The sequence below is a fragment of the Lactuca saligna genome, chromosome 2 (assembly GCF_052625555.1).
Source record: "Lactuca saligna cultivar CGN05327 chromosome 2, ASM5262555v1, whole genome shotgun sequence".
Taxonomy (NCBI): Eukaryota; Viridiplantae; Streptophyta; class Magnoliopsida; order Asterales; family Asteraceae; genus Lactuca; species Lactuca saligna.
This window is the reverse complement of record NC_136418.1, coordinates 164,873,776-164,898,515: the sequence shown is the minus strand read 5'-3', so window position 1 is coordinate 164,898,515 and position 24,740 is coordinate 164,873,776. Positions and strand designations below refer to the sequence as shown.

At 33.4% G+C, this 24,740-nt stretch overlaps 1 protein-coding gene and 1 pseudogene across 1 annotated transcript; both read left to right on the top strand.

Annotated features, from left to right (window-relative positions):
• The first annotated feature begins 9,709 nt into the window (after positions 1 to 9,709).
• LOC145032554 (pleiotropic drug resistance protein 2-like) lies at positions 9,710 to 16,295 on the top strand. Its single transcript, XM_078981401.1, has 18 exons — positions 9,710 to 10,247; positions 10,536 to 10,656; positions 10,748 to 10,836; positions 10,915 to 11,290; positions 11,373 to 11,463; positions 11,654 to 12,554; positions 12,646 to 12,806; positions 12,914 to 13,017; positions 13,097 to 13,262; positions 13,350 to 13,513; positions 13,591 to 13,923; positions 14,121 to 14,411; positions 14,498 to 14,581; positions 14,656 to 14,789; positions 14,863 to 15,090; positions 15,164 to 15,335; positions 15,403 to 15,657; positions 15,754 to 16,295. Exons 1-18 carry the CDS (start codon positions 9,970 to 9,972, stop codon positions 16,021 to 16,023), a joined length of 4,218 nt encoding a protein of 1,405 aa, XP_078837527.1. The 5' UTR covers positions 9,710 to 9,969; the 3' UTR covers positions 16,024 to 16,295.
• Positions 16,296 to 20,235: 3,940 nt separating this feature from the next.
• On the top strand, positions 20,236 to 20,701 carry LOC145030340 (ABC transporter G family member 34 pseudogene; annotated as a pseudogene).
• Positions 20,702 to 24,740: the final 4,039 nt, after the last annotated feature.

The following is a 24,740-nucleotide window of genomic DNA, read 5'->3' as shown; positions in this document are numbered from 1 at the left end:
TGGTTCGGGTCTGACACTTGCCCTAGTGGCATTCCTTGATTAGGTTACTTTTTGGTTGATGCTTTTGTTACCTTTTGATGTATTCTTGGTGAGATACATCAACAAGTACGCAAAACTTTTATCAATTCATTTATATGTAGCTCTACTTGTTGTTTATAAACTTTAAATTTATTAATAGCTTCATCTTTTGGATGCAATAAAGAGTCATAACAATATAAGTAATGACATACTTCTTGCTTCCTAGGGAAGGTGTTTCATGAAAATCACATAAATCACTATGTATGAGTTTCAACGTTGTTAGGGGTTAGAAATGGAATAGACCAAGTCCTCGTACGATGGCCATATGGGTTAGGTTGCACCCTTTCTAACACCAATTGGTTTTAGATCAATGGGTAGCGCTAATTTCCAACAAGTGGTATCAGAGCCAGTAGTACGGGTTCGATTCTCTCTGGGAACAATTTCTGGGGGGGGGGGGGGGGGGAGGGGGGATTATTGGGGGTCAGAAATGGCATCGCCCAAGTCCTTGCATGATGACCATTGTGCCGCAATCGAATTCCTAGTCCTAGGGGGATGAATATGCTATATAAGTTAATTTCACTCTTTTTAACACCAATTGGTTTTGGATCAACCGGCAATACTGATGTCCAGTAAACACCTTTCTTTCCTTAACAATATCCTTGAAAGGTTGTCTAGTAATCTTAGTTAACATGCAAGTTTTACACTTTTCATTATTCATGTCAAAAGAAGGAATTAAACTAATTTTAGACATGTCTTTTAATCTTTTGTAATGAATATGTCCTATTCTAAAAAGCCACAAATATGATTTATTTGAGTTATTACTAGTGCTAATTGAAGCCATGCAAATCGAATTATCATAAGAAGAATAATTAAGATTAAGCAAAATCATACCATTACAAACATATCCAAATCCCACAAAAGTGCCATGCCTTGACAAGATATACATGTGACTTTCCAACACTTGTTTATACCCACACTTATTTAAAACTATTTACGATAAGAGATAATTTTGAATCCCATTTACATACAATACATTGTCCAAACACAAACATTTTGAAAAAGTAAAGTTTAGTAAAACAGATCATGAACCCTTGATTGGTTCAGTAGCAACATTTCCCATCTTCACAATAAATCCGTCTTCCATTGGTTGACATTCTTTAAACCAACAAAGATCCTTGAAAACAAGACTTGTTGCACCCGAATCAACCTACCATTCAACATCATCATCCTACACTTAAAATGCTTCAGAAATCACAGAAACATAATTATAAATATATTTAGAATCCTGCATGAAAACATAAATTTACCTTGTTGCTTTTCTGGATCCTTAGATCCACTTGGACCCACATCTTTGTTCACTTTACGAAGACAACAATCCTTTCTGAAGTGACTAGATTTGTTACAGTTCCAACAATCCAATTTTGCCATTTTTTGGAAAGTTTGTCATCATTTCTATTGAATTTACTTTTGCCTTTAGACTTGTTGGAATTCTTTGATCCATCACCTTCCACCAGATTCATTGGATATGAACCAACTTGGTTCTTACCTTTAAGATTATTATCAAGTTCTAGAGTCCTTAAAAACTCTTTAATCCTTAAGTGTATTCCAAGTTGAATGAAACTTTAATCTTCCTTGTTATGTTTCAGAGTATGTTTAAACTATTTCCAGAAAGGGAGCAGTTAGTTAATGATAACGACCACATAAATGGCTTCATCTATTTTCAAATTATGTTAGGAAAACTGTCACAGAATCCTTAACATTTCATGGAATTGTTCCATTACAAACTTGGTATCAACCATCTAGTAACCCATGAAATTACTTACCAGGAACTTCTTACTATAAGCATCTTCAACCATGTACATGGATTCCAATGAATTCCATAGCTCTTTTGCATATTCAACATTTAGATAAACTTCAAAAAAAGAGTCAGACATACCATTGAGAATGTGGCCACGGAAACTGTAGTTGCCATTTTCCCACTGTGATCTCCTCCTTGTTGCCTCCAAAGTTTCATCTTCAGCGAATTCATGCATGGGTGTACTCAAAACATACACCAATTTCAGAGTGGTTAGGAGGAAATACATCTTCTTCTGCCATCTACAAAAGTCTTGGCATTCAAACTTCAACAACTTGTCAAACTTGCTTGTCATTTCCTTCACAAAATCTCCACTTGTCATTGTCACAAAATAAATCAATTTTTGTGATAAATCATAGATAAAAAGATTGCTTGGATTCTGTGAAATTAGTGGAAATACCATCAAGTTGAAATATTTCGATGGTAAAGATCAAATATTCAATTAGATAAAATTCAGAGATTTCAGAATAGAGAATGTGTAGAGATATGTTCTTGAGAATGTATCCAAAAAAATGACCAAAAAATGGGTATAAGGTCTATGTGTAAAAACTGGTAAAAAAACTATCATAAGACAGTTTTACAACCATCAATTAACCTATAAAACTGTCACAAAACCGGGATTTAGGACAAGGGTCAAAATCGGGCCAATCTTCTCAATTTTCGGATTTATAATGTATTTTTAATAAAGCAATATAACCCAAATAATAAATTAACCCCATCCAGGAGCAGAGCCCCTTAGACCTCTCTACCAGGGATGCTGCCCCCGAACCCTCATCGGTTCACAGACTTTGACCATAAATAACAATGTAGTTTGAATCTAGAAAAACTTAAATAAGTGTGCACTCTGCACCATCGTAACTTGTTGAATGTTTATCAAGATTTCTTTTGATCAACAAATCAATCCTATTACATTTAAATAATATTAGTGAAAACAAATCACCAATAATAATCTCACAATAACACATTTTTATACTAATTAAAATCAGATTATTGATAGTATATTGAGTTGTATTAGTGCCTTTGTGTTTGAACTGGAGAATCCCATTTTGAGAATCATATGTTGTGAGAATGACAACTTCATTAATTTTGTTTTGAGGGGTCTTTCTGCTAGTTTTGTAGTTTAATTGATGGTTGTATTATTAGGTTCTTTCACTCGAATTGTTATCCCCAACATGCAATTAATTGCCCAACATGCAAGTTCAAATCACTAATTGAAATGAAACTATTAGGTTCTTTCACTCGAATAGTTATCCCCATTTGTAGTCACCCATATGCACTCTATTCAATACAAATAAGCCTTTTTCGTCGATTAAAATTAAAAAAGAAAAAAAAAAAGGTCTGAACTAACCTCTAATGTCTTCCTTTCTAATTCATCCTTTTCTTTTTTTCATGGGTAGCCTTATCTTCCTTTTTTTATTAACATCTGGTTTACCCAATGGGAGCCAAGTTGTTGAGGAGTGCAATTTTACATATAAGGTCCAAGATTCAAACCTAACACACCAAAATATTGTTGGTGTTTTGCAATTAATCTCCAATATGAGCCTTAGAAGCGGACATTTGTGGGCCGTTGAGGTGGTACGATTTATCATTTTATTGATGTTACATCGGGTTCCACTATATAAGCTCCATCCAGTTTGACTATAACATGTATTCTCTATCTTTAAGTTCAATTTCTTCATCTATCACTATTATTTCCTACCTATGGCAATTCACATTCATTAGATTCAATACAACGATTAGGTCCTTAAAAGAATGGGATTTTACTTGACAATATAAAATTAATCCCAAGCTAATCCATAATTAAGATGTAAAAAAAGCACAATATTCTTACTTGATTGCTGTTGAGAAGTGACATTCTTTTAGCATGATTCAACCGTTTAAGAACTATTTAAACCCATAAAAGCTTTTTCTATCCTTTGGTGACTTTAGAGTTGGACGAGGACGATCATGGCTTCCATAGAGTCCATAGTAAGATTATTGTTGGAAAAAACTAATTGAAGACAATCCATCAAAAAGGAATTTCTTATGAAAATGTGTAGAAGTTTTTATTAATTCGCGACAACTACACAAATACTGGATCACACAAATATATACAAGGACATGACACTTAATGGATGTTAATTCTCGACAAACTGTAAGAATTATGTAGCCTTTTGTAAAAAAACATAGATACTAATACATAAACCTATTTTATATATATATATATATATATATATATATATATATATATATATATATATATATATATATATATATATATATATATATATATATATATATATATATATATATAGAAGAGTTATATGGAAAAAAAAATGATTAGGGCAACACATATTTGAACCAATGAAAACATGACAACACATCACTTCCACAATACATTACTTATGAAGAAAGAAATGAACACGTGTCATTTGATTATTGGTTCCGGTAGATATTGCTCTAGTTATTTGTTTTCCATAGAACTCATTCCTATATATATATATATATATATATATATATATATATATATATATATATATATATATATATAACCAATGGATAAATGAATAGTAAATTTTATGAATTTAGAATTTGTGACAACTTTTTTTAGTAATGGCATATTTAGTCTTTATATAAAACGTTTTTAGTATTGACATACTTAGTACCTATAATTTTGTAATTTATAGAAAAGGTACAATTTCTTTTTTACAAAAACAGACTTTATATTTAAGATTTTTGTATGTTTTAGTCCCTTTGTAGAAATAAAATTATAAAAAAAGTTCTCATAATTTATAGAAAAGGTCATTGTGCAATTTTTTTTTATTGAAACACCAAGTGTTTAAAAAAAAATACATAAATAGTTCGTACCTAATAGAAAATTTGCATCTAATGTCCCCCATAATATATTTTCATTTTTCGTCCTATACTTTTTCGGTTTCATAGTTTGGCTAATAAGTTTTGTATATTTGCAGATTTGCTCCCTACATTTACGTAGTTATGCAATTTCGGTTCCCCACAGAGCGCGGGATAGTAATTTACTAGTATATATCTAAAACGAATTGAGAAATGAACGTCTTAGATACGTGCAACAATTGTTTTCCGTAATGGCACATTTAATCCTTATATAAAATACTTTTAATATTAGCATGTTTAGTCCTTATAATTATGTAATTTATAGAAATTGTCCCTTTAAGGTTTTTATTTTGTACAAAAATAATCCTATGTTTAAGATTTTTTTCTATGTTGGTAGGTTTGGAGCATGTGTAGAAAATAAATTATATAATTTGTCCTTGTAATTTACAAAAAATGTCATCATGCAATTATTTTTACAAAAATGGTCCATGTGTTTAAAAAAAATTACATAAATAGTTCTTAACTAATAGAAAATTTGCACCTATCATCCGTGCAATATAATATACTTCCATGTTTCCTCCATATACTTTTTTGGTTTCACATTTTAGCCACATAAGTTTTGTATATCTACAGGTTTGTTCCATATACTTTCGTAGTTACGCAAGTTCGCACCCCCTGCCCGCGCGTGCGCTGGAAGCAGGGGTAGTAACATGTTAAATACTAATATTCAAGTCTAGCTTAATGTTTTAACAATTATTCAATTTTAAGTTTTTTTTTCCCTATTTTACATCGCTTCCACCTTCATATTTAGTTTTGAGTACAAATGTTTCCTTTATTAGCTTGCATCCTTAGAGTCCATCATCGGGGTGACAAGGATACCCAGCAAGGAGGGAGAACAGGAGGGAGGGGGGGTGGTGTGGTCGTAGTGTCGGCAGTGATGGTGTACATGAGGGGATTTGGATGAGGGGTTGTATATGAGATAAATGAAAGGCAATAGAGTCCTTTTACATGGTACTTAACATAAAAACTTAACAGTCTTACCTATAAGGATCTTTAGTGCAAAATTTTATTCTCATAATTAATAAAAAAAATCTCCATGAAGATTTGTAATGGTATTTATTGCCAACCACAAACCATTTATTGAGTTAATAGTATTTCAAAATAATCAATAATTTTAGATGTAAATTATATCGATGCACTTGTTGATCGGGTGCCCAAGCTTTTCCGAGTCTCCTTTTAACCAATATTGGGTCATGCTTAGCCTACGGGCTTTTGTTGGGTCAGCTTGATGTGACACCTGTCTTATTTCTTATTTCTATCTTTACCCATACTTTTTAGAGTTAGAGAGTTAGATTGAGCCGATCGAATCTTGAACACAAACACATACGCTATGTTATTTGTTTATTGTTTATTTTTTTTTAACAATTGGCACAAACATTAAACGAATGAGAATTCAAATTTCAATTTCGACCTAATTTCATTTTGTGTTGTATCATGGAATATCAACCTAAGATATCATTTTCTGATGGACTTTTATTTATTATTTTAGCTAGAGTAATCTTAAATTTCTTTTCCATTAATCGTGTTTATTTCCATTTTTTGTAATTCGGTTTTGTAATATTAAGACCATTTGGTATACCCAAGACGAACCGACTCGTGGTCTATGTGGCCACAAACATTTTCCGTGCACACTACCCCGACCATTCATGGTTAGGCATTTTCGTTGTGGATTGTTGTGCCAAAGATGAGAGACAACACCCAATCGGGGTTGCTTCTTCTTCTTCTTCTTCTTCTCTCTCTCTCTCTCTCTCTCTCTCTCTCTCTCTCTCTCTCTCTCTCTTTCTCCCCCCTCTCTATCTCTCTCTCTCTCAGGGCTGTAAACGAACTGAACGCTTAGCGAATTGTTCGTGAACCGTTCGACGAGAAGTTCGTTTATGTTTGTTTATTTAATAAATGAACGAAAATGAACACAAATTCTTGTTCATTTAGTTAAACAAACAAACATGAACAATAGTCTCGTTCGTTCATCTATGTTCGTGAACGTTCGTTTATGTTGTTCGGTTACGTTTGTTTATGTTCGTTCATATAACTTCCTTTTATCTTCATATATGTTTAATTGTGTTTGATCACATTACTATATTATATGTTCATTTATGTTCATATATGTTTGCTTATCTTTCTTCGTTTATGTTCGTTTAGCATATTCAAGAACATAAACGAACGAACATAAACAATATAATTTGTTAAATGAACGAACATGAACAAGAAAACTCTTTCGTTTAACCGTTTGTGTTTGTTCATTGTTTGGTAAACTTAAACGAACGAACATGAATAAGCCCTGTTCGTGTTCGTTTGGTTTATTTACATCTCTCTCTCTCTCTCTCTCTCTCTCTCTCTCTCTCTCTCTCTCTCTCTCTCTCTCTCTCCGTTCTTTGTTCGTGGTCGTGACTAGTACACCAACCGCGAACCATTGTTGGTCCTCGGTATTACCCGTTGCAAGTCATTCGTTGTCTGTCCCCGGTATTACCCGGATGGTCTAATAAAACTAAGGCGGCTTTGTTACTAAATTATTATGGTTATTAGTATTCCAAAAATACAAACGGTATTACCTTGATAGTCTAATAAAACTAAGGTGGTTTTGTTTCTAAATTATTATGGTTTTCAGTATTCCAAAAATATAAAAAGTTGCAATGATTACTGCTTTGATTTGGCCATGCTTTAACTCTTTTCATTGGCTTACATGTAGGTGCATAAAAGTTGGAATTGATTGGGCGTCGTGGGTGGATCCTCTTGAAAGGATGTGATTTCTTTGCAACTATTTGTTGTTTCAGCCCTGCTAGTTTTTTGGCATTTCATAAGACGGACGGGTGTGGGTGACGCCCTTACGAATTTATCTGACGTGACCCGCCCATAATGCGGAAACACCGCCCCAGGCTCCCGTTATGGGCGTTACGCCAAGACGCGTGACCATGGTAACGTATCCTAATGCAATTTTTTTCGACCGTTGCATTTTCTTTTCCGTTGAAAAACAGTAATATCACCGTTTAAAAGCGGTGAATTGTAAAAAAAAATTTATCACTTCATTTTTATAAACTATATCAATACATATATATCTCATTTTACACTTCTATTTCTCCATATCTATCTCTATTTATCATTAAAAAAAAAAAAAACGCTATGGATCAAAACCTGAATACCCCTCCTCCGAACACAAACACATCCACTCCATTAGGTTTTGCAGGACACGAGGGATACATGAACCTTCTAAACTCCCAAAACTCACCACAAATTCCATATTCCGACAATTTTTTCAATCCCGTCTCACCCCCACTACAATTCTCTACCTCACCATTTGTGCAACAAAATGCAAACATTCAACAAAACCTTTTTAACACATTCGGTCCCATGCGCCAAACAGTCACACGACCTACATCCACGCAAGAACCCATTGTCGAGACGCAAACCGGGGGTAGTCAGAAAGCATCGGGAAAAAGGGAGACCAAAAAAGAAGGGGAAAGAGGTCGTTGTCGGGACAGAAGAAACAAAAGCACCTCCACCATGGTGGACACGGGAGGAAGAGCATGCGTTGGCAGTGGCTTGGTGCAGTACTTCAAAACAACCAACTATGGGGAACGATATGAAAAGAGTTGCTTTTTGGGATACCGTAATCGTCAAATTCCGTGCAATTTTGAACAAGGGTGATACATATCGCAATAATGATATGCTTAGTGGCAAATGGACTCAAATTAGCCGCAAGTGCACCAAATTCAATTCCATATACAACAAACTTTCTTCGCAACATCAAAGTGGTGCCAATGATTTCGATGTGTTTAGAGCCGCGATGGAGGAATATCACGTGCAAATGAGGCACATATTTGAGTATGAAAAAGTATGGGACATAGTGAGGAAAGATCCAATATGAATGAAAACGCCAACATCATCGGAACAACAATCAAAGAGGTCTTGTGGTTCGGGTTCGGTTGACGTTTCCGACGGACACACGAATATCGAGCTCAACGCGGACACCGATGAGATCCCGGACGAGTTTGATGACATCGAGGAAATCTCTCCGCTACGAAAACCGATGGGGCGTGACAAAGCCAAGTGCGCGCAACGACATGCATAGGAGAATGAAAGTCGGCTTCGAGAGCACGACGAAATGAAAAAAAAATCGACACCCACACGGAAATCGCAAATAAAAGATATGAATTGCAACGGGAGCATTTAGATTTCCTTTGTAAAGAAGCCGAAGAAGATCGTATATCGAAGGATTTGACAATTTTTACGACAAACGAAACAAATTTACCATCGAGACGAGCTAAAATGATACGGAGGGTGAAGCAAGGCAAAGATCGAGAGCAAATAAAATAGTTTGTCGATGTTTTCTTTTAAATTATTAGGACTATTGTGTGTTTTTTTTTTCAATATTTTTTTTTTGGTTTTTATGATATTTTTACTTTACTATTTAATAAAATTATGTTTATTAACTTATATGTTTTTTTTTATAGATATATGACATAAATAAATAAAATAAAACGAATTAGAAATATATGAAGTAAATAAAAAAATAAAACAAATTAGAATAATAGAAATTAAAAACATTCAAAAAAAATAAAAAAAAATAGAAAATAATTGGTGTTATGATATGTTATTAGATGTTGTCAATTTCCAACACAAAATTGTAACTAGAATGATAAGGTGGATAATTTGGGTGTGATAACATTTTGCGAAACCGATCGATTCAAAAAGGTCCAAAAAAGTTAACTTCTAAAGTGTCATATATAAAACAGTGCTTGAACAAGGAAAGGAAAAGGAAGAAAACGACAGCTGTAGCAATTCTTTCGGCGTAGAATCTCATTAATTCAAATACGAACACTACTTTATTTCATATTATATATATACATTTTAGCATGATAACATTGTTGTTCACGACGTATAAAAGGTGAAGAAGACTAAAAGAGGAATCTGTAGTCTTGTAAAAGCCACCCTTTAAGTGGACTAACACATTATAGGCAAATTGCAGATAAACTTAAAAGGACAGAAGCTATTCTACATACTACAATGGAGACATGTTATTCATTCCAGATAAGCAAATCATATCTTACTTACACACCCACCACCAAAAAACTTCTCTTTTTATGATTATGGATATCTCCAATAGCATCGAAATCACTTCTTTTCATAATGATTCAATTTCAGCAGCTTCAAATCTAGATTTCAGTTGGGCTTTTCTACAGTTCGAGTAGTGAAGATTGGAGGAGAAGATGACGGCAGCACCTGGAGGTGGTATTGCTTTTTCCACAAATGAGCGGCAGGTTGATGAAGATGAGCTCAAAAGGGCTGCCTTTGAGAGAATCCCAACACACAGATTAAAAAAAGGATTCTTGAAGCAAGTTCTTGATAACGGACAAATTGTTCGTCAAGAGATTGATATCACAGATCTTGGACCTCAAGATAAGAAACTACTTATAGAAAGCATACTCAAAGTAGTAGAAGAAGATAACGAAAAGTTTCTAAATAGAGTTCGAGCTAGAACCAATAGGTGAAATTAAAACTTACTAAATACATCTGCAATGCATTGAATTTTGCAATATTATAATTCTATTTTTATACACGTTTTTCATTTTTTTGTTACAATGGAACTCTACAAAATTAAATGAAACATATCTTTTTAATATTTATTACAAAACTTAATTTACAACATTTACTTAAGGATTAAAAAGTTTTCATTTGAAGAGTTCAATCATTGAAGTCCATAATCCAATAATAGCTAGTGTTTTCTTCTAATTACTTATTCATAAATCATAGTAATATTATACATGTTAAACAGGGTCGGGATCGATATTCCAAAGATCCAAGTACGCTACAAAAACTTGTTGATCGAAGGAGACGTTCATGTTGGGTGTAGAGCTCTTCCTACTTTGCTAAATGCCACACTCAATACCATGGAGGTTCGTTTCTTGATTTTTAGCACTAATTAATACATTATAACGTATTATAAAACTCGGCACTTTCTAACATTTTTTTAGAAACAAAAAATAGGGACTTCTTCAACTCTTCAGTCTTGTTCCTTCAAAGAAAAGGGTTGTCAAGATCTTACGTGATGTAAGTGGGATTGTGAGACCATCGCGGTAAGTTTTGCGCCAATTTTAAACACTTTGGGAACGATAGATTCTCAATTTTAGTTGACCGAGTTTGACCTTTTTCAGCATGACCTTACTTCTTGGACCTCCTGGTTCTGGAAAGACTACATTGCTGAGGGCACTTGCCGGAGTACTGAATTCCAATTTAAGAGTCACCGGAGAAGTTACATACTGTGGTCACCGGATGTCAGAGTTTATTCCTCAGAGGACTTGTGCGTATATTAGTCAACATGACTTTCATAATGGTGAGATGACAGTTAGGGAGACATTTGACTTTGCTGGGCGATGTCTAGGTGTAGGAACCAGATACGACCTCCTCCAAGAACTTTCACGACGTGAAAAAGATGAAGGGGTTAAACCAGACCCGGAAATTGAAGCTTTCATGAAAGCCACAGCAGTATCTGGTCAAGAATCTAGTTTGGCTACAGATTATGTTTTAAAGGTTTATCTCAAACTCTCGGTTTAATTTTATTCTAACTTTTCTAGTTATTTTATACGAGCTTATTTGAACTGAATGTAAACAGATTCTTGGATTAGATATCTGTGCGGATATGGTGGTAGGTGATGTGATGAGAAGAGGAATATCTGGTGGCGAGAAAAAACGTGTCACTACTGGTATTTGTCCGCACGTATTGTACTATTACTAAAACTGATGTCATTTAGATCAAATCATAAAAATAGAAGAAACTACAAAACTAAAGAAAAACAGAGTCCATAGCGAAATTCAATATAATGACAATTTTTTACATTAAATTTACATTTGATAACATGAGACGATTGTTTTATTTCTTTTTCAAACTTTCAGGAGAAATGTTGGTTGGGCCTGCAAAAGTGTTCTTCATGGATGAAATCTCGACCGGTTTAGACAGTTCAACCACTTTTCAGATCATCAAATACATGAAACAACTGGTTCACATAATGGATGTAACCATGATCATTTCCCTTCTTCAACCCACACCTGAAACATTTGAGCTATTTGACGACATCATACTCCTCTCTGAAGGTCAAATCGTCTACCAAGGCCCACGTGAAGACATTCTTGACTTCTTCTCAAGTGCAGGATTCAAATGCCCAGAAAGGAAAGGAGTTGCAGACTTTTTGCAAGAAGTCACTTCAAGAAAAGACCAACAACAATACTGGTTCAAAAGAAACGAACCATACCATTACATCTCTGTACCTGAATTCAGTCGACTTTTCAGCCAGTTTGAAACCGGTGAGCGCCTTTATGCCGATCTTGCCCTTCCTTTTGACAAAACCCAGATGCATCCTGCTGCATTGGTGACCGAAAAGTATGGTATTTCAAACATGGAGCTCCTAAAAGCAAACTTAGCAAGAGAATGGTTGCTGATGAAAAGGAATGCTTTCTTGTACATATTCAAGACAACTCAGATTACTATTATGTCGGTTATTACTTCCACGGTGTTCTTTAGAACTGAAATGAAGAGTGGTCGACTTGAAGATGGTGGCAAGTTTTTTGGTGCTCTGTTCTTCAGTCTTTTAAATGTGATGTTTAACGGGGCTGTTGAGCTGGGATTGACTGTTATGAGACTGCCTGTGTTCTTTAAACAGAGGGATTCTCTGTTTTACCCTGCGTGGGCATTTGCAATACCCATATGGATAATGGGTATTCCTATATCAATCATGGAGTCAATAATATGGATTGTTCTAACATATTACACTATCGGGTTTGCTCCTTCTCCTAACAGGTAAGTAGTTAAAAAATTAGTGAAACTAAATGAGGTTGAAACTTGAATGAATCTAACATGATTGTTGTTTCCCTATTTGAATTTGTATCAGGTTTTTCCGACAGCTTTTGGCTTACATTGGCCTACATCAAACGGCTTCGTCTCTTTATCGTTTCATGGCTGCCATTGGAAGAACGCAGGTCATAGCAAATTCTCTTGGTACCTTTATGTTGCTAGTGGTTTTTGTACTTGGTGGATTCATCGTTGCAAAAGGTATGCATCCTAAATTTTCATAGTTTTTTACTACAATTAGTAGCTCAGGAGAACAGTTGGGGAGTGAAATTCTATAATGGAGACTTAATTTTTTTTTTTTCTTGCAGATGACATTGAGCCTTGGATCATATGGGGGTATTACATTTCCCCAATGATGTATGGACAAAATGCACTTGCAATCAATGAGTTTCTAGATGATCGATGGAGCACTGTAAGCTTGGTTACCAAAAAAAAGTTTGTGTTTTTTGTTTATGTCTATGAACTAAATAGCTTTCCCTCGTGTTACACAGTCAAATCCTGATCCAAGAATCAATGAAACAACTGTAGGGAAGGTTCTTCTAAAGTCGAGGGGGATGTTCACAACCGATTACATGTATTGGGTTTGTGTCATAGCACTCTTCGGGTTTTCTCTTCTTTTTAACCTCCTGTTTGTGTTAGCTCTCACATACTTGAATCGTAAGATTTTCTTACTTTTATATGTGTAATCTTTTTTTATATGCACACATTCGTGTATCTTATATACCATTTTGATCCAAAATCCAGCCCTTGGAGATTCAACAACCATTGTTCCAACAGAAGATGAGCAGAATAAGAAGTACCCAGAAACAGGCACAGAAATGGCAGCAAGAAAGAAAGGAATGGTGCTCCCGTTTGAGCCATTGTCACTTGCATTTGATCATGTCAATTACTATGTAGATATGCCTGCTGTAAGTACCAGTTATAACAAAATTCAGAAACCTGATTTTCATGTGGAAGGATGATAGAAATTTGGGAAAATTCTCAGGAAATGAAAACAAAAGGAATAGAAGAGGATCGTCTGCAACTGCTACAAGATGTCAGCGGCACATTCCGCCAAGGCATTCTGACAGCGTTGGTTGGCATAAGTGGGGCCGGAAAGACGACACTTATGGATGTGTTAGCTGGAAGAAAAACTGGTGGGTATATTGAAGGAAGTATCAGCATCTCTGGTTACCCTAAAAACCAAGAAACATTTGCTCGTGTCAGTGGATACTGTGAACAAAATGACATCCATTCTCCCCATGTCACTGTTTATGAGTCCCTTGTGTACTCTGCCTGGTTACGTCTTGCTCCAGACATAACCAAAGAAACTCGCCTGGTAAACTTTTTATAGTTTTCACAACTTTAATCATTTTGCCCTCGGGCATAACACAATGTAGGAGTTTTAAATCCAATGTGGACACTGCCACCTGGTAGTATAGGCCAGCTCAGGGTTGTTGGAATTATATATAATCATTTTGAAGAAACTTTGATTACTGCTCCAGATACCAACTACATTTATTTCTTATGGTTTAGATGTTTGTGGAAGAAGTCATGGATTTGGTGGAACTGAACCCATTAAGGAATGCAATAGTTGGGCTTCCAGGAGTAGATGGTCTTTCTACTGAACAAAGAAAGAGGCTGACAATAGCAGTAGAATTGGTTGCAAATCCATCAATCATCTTCATGGATGAGCCCACATCTGGACTTGATGCAAGAGCTGCTGCCATTGTCATGCGTACTGTTAGAAACACGGTCGATACCGGTCGAACAGTTGTTTGCACAATTCACCAACCGAGTATCGACATCTTCGAGGCTTTTGACGAGGTAAGTCATCTAAAATTGAAGTACTCGGTTTCCATTTCCTGTATTCAATTAATGGTTTTTAAAACTTATTTCTAATGTTCTTGCAGCTGTTGTTGATGAAAAGAGGTGGACAGGTCACTTACACTGGACCTCTAGGGCACCAATCTAACCACCTAATAGAATATTTTGAAGTGAGTACATCCTTAATTTTCATGCTCCCATTCATACAAAGCAAAGAATCTAATAACTCGATCAAACTTTTCAGTCTATTCCTGGAGTTAACAAAATCAAAGAAGGTCAAAATCCGGCCACATGGATGCTCGAAGTTAGTTCTTCAACAGTTGAAGCTCAACTTGGTGTTGATTTTGCAGATATTTATGTCAACTCTGATCTTTACGAGTATGAATCTCTAAGCCTGTCTTTAAGATTCTAGTAAGCTTCTTGCTAATGGGTTCTATCAAACATTAAACAGGAGGAGCCAGAAGCTCATTAAGGTGCTAAGTACACCCATACAAGGGTCCAAGGACCTTTACTTCCCTACAAAGTACTCTCATTCCTTTTGGACACAATGCAAAGCTTGCTTATGGAAACAACACTGGTCTTACTGGAGGCATCCACAGTATAATGTTATTCGGTTCTTCATGACAACAATTATTGGCATCCTTTTTGGAGTAATTTTCTGGGACAAAGGCCAAAAAACGTAAGAGATCAAACACATTATTTTCACATTTAGAATGTAATTCTAAATGATTAATTATGTGCCGCTTTGACAGTGACAAACAACAAGATATAATGAATCTGATGGGGGCTATGTATGGTGCTGTACTTTTTCTCGGTGGAACCAACACTGCGGCTGTGCAGTCTGTGGTGTCTATAGAACGGATAGTTTTCTATCGTGAGAAGGCAGCAGGGATGTATTCACCAATCCCTTACGCATTTTCTCAGGTATGAGAAAAATGTTAAACTTTTTTGTTTCTAGAAATCTTAAAGGAGATTATTATTTTATTTGTAGGTTGTCATTGAGGTGGTTTATGTAGGCATCCAGACGCTCATATACAGTCTTTTGATTTACTCCATGATTGGATTCGAGTGTTCAATATACAAGTTCTTATGGTTCTACTTCTACATGTTCATGTCCTTTGTCTATTTCACATTATACGGGATGATGCTTGTGGCCCTCACACCGAATTATCAGATTGCAGCCATTACCATGTCGTTCTTCCTCAATTTCTGGAACTTGTTCTCAGGTTTCTTGATCCCCAGAAAGGTATGGCAACCTAAAGCACTAAACTAGAGTGATTTTTGAGTAGAATGATTTACATTAAAAAAAATTAATAACAAAATTACCTGGACATTATTGCAGCAAATACCAATTTGGTGGAGGTGGTATTACTGGGGTTCACCGGTGGCATGGACGCTATACGGCCTGATCACATCTCAGTTTGGTGAAAACGAAAGCTTTGTTACGGTTCTAGACCAAAATTCCGTCACAGTTAAGGAATTTATTAAGGAATTTTTAGGGTTTGAATATGATTTTCTCGGATACGTTTCTTTGGTTCATGCCGGTTGGGTCATCCTCTTCTGCGTCGTATTTGCCTACAGCATCAAATTTCTGAACTTCCAACAAAGATAGGCAGATCAGATGGTCGATTATTGTAAATGTGTTTATAAAATTACACAAAATGTGTTTTTAATCTTCCATTTCTGTATAAAACCTAGGGGTGACCAAAACCGAACCCGGAAACCCAAAAACGATAAAAACCGATAAAACCGAAACCGAGAAACCGAAACCGAAGCATAAACCGACGGTTTGGGTTTAGATTTTTTGAAAACCGAAAATTTCAGTTTGGGTTCGGTTTTGGGGTTTGGTAAAACCGATAAAAGCCGAATCGAACCAATTATATATATTGTTTATAAAAAATTTATAATCTATATACAAATATAAATATGTTCAGGGAACTAATATCAAAAGCATCACTTGGTTTAGGTGGGTAAGGCTCTTGCGTGTTTTTTTTGAAGATTTCATGTTCGAAACTTGTGTCCAATATTTCACTTCTTTTATTTTCGCAGCTAGATAAATCCATCCCACATCGGTAAATGATTGAAACGTACCTACATTTGCACGCGTACATAAGCATAACATATATCCTTTTCAGTTTTATTAAGCTATTAGTTTTGTCTCACCTCGCTTGTGGTATCAAAATAGCAGCCATCTTCACTTCTATATAAGTGAGGATATGAGATGATAGAAAAACAATTTCAGCTTTGGTTTGGCTCATGAACCGAAATTGAACACGACAACCCGATTTAGAAATCAATAAACAATAAAATTGAACCCATGGGTTTAGGGTTCAAATTTTTAGAAACCGATGTTCATCGGTATGGGTTTGGTTTTGGGATAAAACTGATCCAAACCAACCCATACTCAACCCTAATAAAACCATTGAGTGGATTCAAAACACATCGTAAATAAATCTTTCTATATTAATAAAAGAATAGTTATTAGTCTTATTTGTTATTTTTTCATAATTAGTAAATCTCACTATAGCCTAATCAAGTATGGTTATTTATCTGATTTTTTATCACTAAATATTATTATTATTATTATTATTATTATTATTATTATTATTATTATTATTATTATTTTGTGTAATAGGTAATTAAACTTCCAACTTACCTGTCTATTAAGTCACTTTCGTTAGTTTTTAACATATCATCTGTTAACCAATTATTAAAAATTACACGAATGGTCCTTATGATTTCAATTTCTTTCATGGTTAGTCCTACACAAGCACAATTCATCACCGACCTCACCATCGTTCAATTCCGGCAACCACCACCCTTTACTGCGGTTAACCTCTTTAATCATTATACTAACATATGATCACTCAATGAAAATTTTTCAATCGATTTTAATTTTTATAAATATATATATATATATATATATATATATATATATATATATATATATATATATATATATATATAATAGGTTTGAGATCCGTTGAGAACTTATAGTTTCCCGAAAACCCGAGAACTAAGATGGAGCGTTGGATCAAAATTAACTCATTAAGGACATAATCGTCATCTTACCAATCTCATTTAATGTTTAATTTTTGGTGTTACTGGAAATATTAATAAAATAGTATAAAAGCTAACATAATAAATCAAAATTTATGATTTTTTTTATAAAAATAATAATTCTCGTTTTCTTTTAAAATGCAGATTTTTAAATTTTTTTTAATAAAAACATGATTTTTTTTTTATAAAAAATCTGAAAAAAATTTGTTTTTTTAAAAGCCGCAATTTTTTTAAAACCAATAAATTTTTAAAAGCCACTAAATTTTTGAAAACCTGGAATATTAAAAAAAGCTTTAATTACTTTAACCAAATTATTGAACGTTTTAGGAAGATATATGCGTATTTTTTTTCATAAAAACCCATATTTATTAACTAATATATAAACACAATAGTACAAGTAGTTTATTCAATACAAAATAAAATAAAATAAAAATAAAAAATGCTACAAAGATTTAAAGTGATACCATATTTTCGTGTCAGGATGTCTATATTTTTTTAAATTTATCACTTTCGCCTCTTCAATATATTCCACAAATTCTTCCAAATCTACACGGAAATTAAAAAAAAAAATGATTAATGCTAGAACATTGACAAAAATGTATATATATCATGTAAGATTCAAATGTGAATTACATGTGATTTATATGTGAATTAAATATGATTTATATGTGAATTACATATGATTAAATGTGAATCACATGTAATTCATATATGATTTACATGTGATTCATCTGATTCATATGTGAATTACATGTGATTTATATGTGAATCAAATGTACTCATATGTGATTCACTTGTGATTTAGATGCGAATTACATGTAATTCATGTGCGATTCACTTGTGAGATACATGTGATTTGTATGTAAATTACATGTGAATCACATGTGATTCACTTGTGATTTACATATGAATCATATGTAATTCATATGTGATTCACTTGTGAATCTATAGCTTATATTTGAATCACATGTAATTCATATGTGTATCACTTGTGATTTAAATGTGAATCACATATAATTTATATGTGAATCACATGTAATTCATATGTGTATCACTTGTGATTTAAATGTGAATCACATATAATTTATATGTGAATCACATGTAATTCATATGTGAATTACTTATGATTCATATGTGAATCACATTTGATTCATATATGAATTACATGCAATTTACATGTAAATCACATGTAATTAATATGTGAATTACATATAATTCATAGTTTTGATAATTAGATAAATCAACATGAAATTTGAAATAATAATGTGTAGATAATTAAGAACTTAACTGAAAGCATTTTAAGTCAGGGGAGGGGTAATATTAGATGCATATGTAGGAAAATATTTGAAGTACATCACCATGAAGCCATGTCTTTTGAGGAAATGAAAGTATTCTCTCCATTATCTATTGAACAAATGCACAAGAAACATTATTGTTTTCTCAAAATCTTATATTGATTAAGGTCATGTGATATGAATAATTAATAATTCTTACCGGAAAAACAAAACTAAAAGAATCGACTGGAAGGGGGACCATATTTGCATGACACAGATAATACATGCATTACTCTCTTAAACAGACTCGGTGACTAGAGCAAAACATTTTGCTAGCTTTACCATTGTTTCATAAGTCACATCATTAACCATGGGCGATTGCACTAATGGATTCACAAACTTAACCTGAAATATAATCAAAAGTGAATTAGAATTCAGAAAGATAGTTTCTAATCCATGTCAATTGGATCATGAACTTCTCTATAGAAATTCATCAGATGAATATACACAAAACTTGTTATAAAACAGAAACACCTCAAATCCAAATCACAAATTCCAGAATAGAACCCTAAAGAAGATCTTACTTGTTCAAATAGTTGTTTTATTGAATTTAAAAAAACATATCAGAATAGAAAATCGGTTGTATATTTTACACATACCATGTAAAGTTTAAAAGTATACAAACCAATCGAATATTCATTTAACATTATTCATAAAAAATAATATACCTGTGAGTCATTTATCTCATCCGCATCCATAAAATCACCTTCTTTTTTCAAATTCAATGACATGGATCCTTGAGAAGTTCAATCTTGCCCAACTGAAAATCACCAACACTCGATACATGAACCTGATGAAAACTAGGTTAGCCACTCAATAAAATATATCAATCCATAAAATGACAAAAAAAACTTAAAAATATTTAAAAGAAAAAAAAACAAATACTAGCTAATTCACTGAGAGATTAAGAGCACGAACATAACCAGTGATGAGAAGATCAACAATTGAAATTAGTAATTGACGAAGGTTCTTGCCATCTACCTTCTAGGAGAACCTGCCAACATGGAAAATATCAATCCTCTAAAGACCAAATATTGTTTCAAACTAAAGAACGTGAAATATCTAAACACGTTTTTCTAATTTTCTAAAACTGAAATGAAAAATGAATAAGTTTTAATTAAACACATTTTCTAAATTTTCCACTAAACACTAAAAATGAAAACGAAAACGGAAAAGGAAAAACAAAAAACAAAAAATAAAAACTGTTTTTACATAACTTAACGCAACCTCAACTTTATTGTTTTTAGAAAACTTAAAGGCAATGATTATTTTATTTATAGGTTGTCATTGAGGTGGTTTATGTAGACATCCAGACGCTTATATACAATCTTTTGATTTACTACATGATTGCACTCGAGTGTTCGATATACAAGTTCTGATGGTTCTACTTCTACATGTTCATGTCCTTTGTCTATTTCACATTATACAACATGATGCTTGTGTCCCTCACACTGAATTATCAGATTGCAACCATTACCATGTCGTTCTTCCTTAATTTCTGGAACTTGTTGTCCGGTTTCTTGATCCCCAGAAAGGTATGGCAACCTAAAGCACTACTAGAGTGACTTATGAGTAGAATGATTTACATTAAAAAAAATTAACAAAATTACCTGGACATTATTGCAGCAAATACCGATTTGGTGGAGGTGGTATTACCGGTCTTCACCGGTGGCATGGACGCTATACGGCTTGATCACATCTCAGTTTTGTGAAAAAAAAAGGCTTGTTATCGTTCTAGACCAAAATTCCATCACAGTGAAGGAATTTATTATAGAGTTTTTGGGGTTTGAATATGATTTTCTCGGATACGTTGTTTTGGTTCATGCTGGTTGGGTCATCCTCTTTTGTGTCGGCTTTTTCTACAACATCAAATTTCTGAACTTCCAACAAAGATAGGCAGATCAGATGGTTGAATATTGTAAATGTGTAATGTGTTTATACAATTACACAAAAATGTGTTTTTAATCTTCCATTTCTGTATAAAGCCATTGAGTTGATTCAAAACACATTGCATAAAAATTAATAATAGATAAATAAATAAGATTTTTAGAAGAGTAAATTGTGAATTTGGCTACTTGGTTTTTGCAGAATAATTTATTTATAAGTTGGTTTTTAGCTTATAATTTAGATAAAACTGCAAAAATGGTCCCTGAGGTATGTATTTTTTTCGAGATTTAGTTCAAATCCCAACTTTTTTTTGGTTTCGTGGTCATTTTGAGCTGATTTTGTTGTGGATTTGGTCCCTAAGTAAATTGAAATGACTTTAATACCCTTGGGGTATTTATTTTCTATTTTTCTTTCATTTTTTAAATCTAATATTTTTTTAAAAGAAGAGGACCAAACCCTTTCTCTCTCTCTCTCTCTGAAAAAAACTAAACTCTGGAAATGAAAACATTCGACTCAACCTGATTCTCTATGAATACACACAATCGAAGTTTTGAGATTTAGGGTTGGGGTTGATTCTCAAAACTAGAGTCAATAAGACATTCGGAACACAATATATAGACACTCGCTCTCTCGTGAATGAAGCCTCTTTTGAATCAATCTCAAATGATATTCTCAGAAGTTCTGGAAGTGTAGAAAAAACCAAAAAGATGATTCATAACCAACCCATAAGATAATTTAGATTCAACACTCTTCCTTATTAATCATTATCCCTAGAAATCGACAAATCATACATGTTCTTGAATCCACAACTAACCCTACCTATGTTCTTTAACCCACAAGTAACCTATCTATGAATCGATTCTCAATCATCTATATGAACGATTGTGGTGGTGTTTTGGCTCAACCAAATCGTCGGTGGTGTTATAACAATAGGTGAAGCCAAAGAAAGTGTTCAAAGGTATTCAAAAATAGAATGGGTGATTACCTTTTTGTAATTCAAGTGTAATTAACTCTCATGGATTTCTTATTCGATTCTATTTTTGATATTACTTTTTGTATAAATCAATTTTTGAGTACACATGTGGATGATATTGAAGCTCAATTAAATGAATAAGTCACAAAATGAGGAGATCTAGAGAAGGAATTAGAAACCATTATAGAGCAACTCACCGAAACCCTTAATGGAATCGTGCAAACCAAAAGTATGCTTGATTCCACCTTAGAGATGCAACGTGTATTGAGCTCGAATCAATCTTACAATAGTGGTTGTCAAGTTATATGAAGTTTCGGAAGAATAATTTGATAGCAAGGTAAAGATTCTAAGCTCGAATCAATCTGAACATAACCAACATACTTTTGGATGGAAATAATGTTGCTAAATTACATGGGTTTTGACTGGATTATTCATATAAAGAATCTGATGTCAGATCTGATGTTAAAATTTTTGGGATTTTGGTATTAGAGCTTTTGACCAGAAGAAATTGGTGTTGAATTCTTGATGAGGCAAACAAAGGTTCTTTCATGGAGATATTAGATCAGAGGGATGAGTAGAGATTTCAGATATATAAGTTTCTAGCTTCCAATTTGCTATTTGGGATGAAGATGACATATTTTTATGGGGTTTCATTTTGCTACATTAGCGACTGAAGAAGATGAACTCGATTTGGTCTTCCGCTTGATCTTTTGTTTTATGAAGAACATGATATATATATATATATATATATATATATATATATATATATATATATATGGGTTTTTTTAATTATTTTTTAAATAGACAAAGAATGAAATAAAATAAAAAAAATAAATACATAAGGGTATTATAGTAATTTAAAAGGACTAAAACCACATATAAACATGGTCAAAAGGACCACGGAGCCAAAAAAGACGAGGTTTGGACTAAACCTCAAAAAAATGCATACTACAGGGAGCATTTTTGCAATTTTGTCTATAATTTTACCTATTAATTAAATATTTCAATCTAACTTATTAATAAGTTATGTTATAAAGTATCTTTAATTATATATATAATTAAAGCACAACGTTCTTATGAACAGTGCATGCAGTCAATTTTCTTTTTACCGTTTTGTCAATGACTCTCATCTTTTAACCCCCACCACTCAACCGCCTATCTGCTTCATCTGATTCTGATTCGAATCAACCCTCCATAGTTATCTTACTTCCACATCTTCTCTACCTCCGATCGGTGGCTTCCAACGATGTTTTCTCACCTATAGATGGCACTGACGTCTGTTTTAAATCCTCTAAATCACAAAACGATCATCTATGCTTGAAATTTCTATTTTGCTGTTGTTTCTACTGGTGGCCAACAAAAGCCCTAAATTGATTTCACTTCTCCCCAAAGACTTTCAATAAAAAACAGGAAGAAATCGAAGGTGAATTCCTGCTTGGTTTCGATTTTGAAGGTATGTACACAAGTAATTCCTAATTTTTTTCTCCAATCAGGTCATCAGCCATATTTGATTGAAACTGGGGTAAAGTTTTATGGATTCTAATTCTTGTCATTTGTTCGGTGATCGGTTTGGTACAATTGACGATTGTGCCGATTATCTTTTGCAAAAGATATCATTCAAGAGAAGTAGTGAAAGTAAGTTTGACCTCACCTTTCTTGCAGGGTCATACTTTCTCACAACTTGCTTCAATTTTGTTGCAGTAGAGAATATTTATCAACATATATATGATTTCAGAATATGTTTGTTGCCCGTGTTCGTCTTGGTCAACCTTACGCACCATTATGTCCCTTCAAATTTTGAAAATTAGGTAACATTTCTTTATATATATATATATATATATATATATATATATATATATATATATATATATATATATATATATATGTATGTATGTATGTATATATAATATTTTTATGTTTGTTTAGTGTTTTTAATTATTAACCTAGAATTACATCCACATGAGATTAAACGAATAAAAGAAGTAGTGTTTTTAATTATATGTGTTCCGTCTGTGTCTAATTCTCTCAGGCTGGTACTCTCAGACTCATGTACTCAAAACATCCAACAGAGGAGGGAGAGTTGTGACACAATTCAATCAATATTTGTAAGTATATATAAATTGTATATTAAGGTTTACTGATTCAAGACATGGCAAACATGAAATGCATACTACAGGGACCATTTTTGCAATTTTGTCTATAATTTTACCTATTAATTAAATATTTCAATCTAACTTATTAATAAGTTATGTTATAAAGTATCTTTAATTATATATATAATTAAAGCACAACGTTCTTATGAATAGTGCATGCAGTCAATTTTCTTTTTACCGTTTTGTCAATGACTCTCATCTTTTAACCCCCACCACTCAACCGCCTATCTGCTTCATCTGATTCGAATCAACCCTCCATAGTTATCTTACTTCCACATTTTCTCTACATCCGATCGGTGGCTTCCAACGACGTTTTCTCACCTATAGATGGCACTGACGTCTGTTTTAAATCCTCTAAATCACAAAACGATCATCTGTGCTTGAAATTTCGATTTTGCTGTTGTTCCTACTGGTGGCCAACAAAAGCCCTAAATTGATTTCACTTCTCCCCAAAGACTTTCAATCAAAAACAAGAAGAAATCGAAGGTGAATTCCTGCTTGGCTTCGATTTTGAAGGTATGTACACAAGTAATTCCTAATTTTTTTCTCCAATCAGGTCATCAACCATATTTGATTGAAACTGGGGTAAAGTTTTATGGATTCTAATTCTTGTCATTTGTTCGGTGATCGGTTTGGTACAATTAACGATCGTGCCGATTATCTTTTGCAAAAGATATCATTCAAGAGAAGTAGTGAAAGTAAGTTTGACCTCACCTTTCTTGCAGGGTCATACTTTCTCACAACTTGCTTCATTTTTGTTGCAGTAGAGAATATTTATCAACATATATATGATTTCAGAATATGTTTGTTGCCCGTGTTCGTCTTGGTCAACCTTACGCACCATTCTGTCCCTTCAAATTTTGAAAATTAGGTAACATTTCTTTATATATATATATATATATATATATATATATATATATAT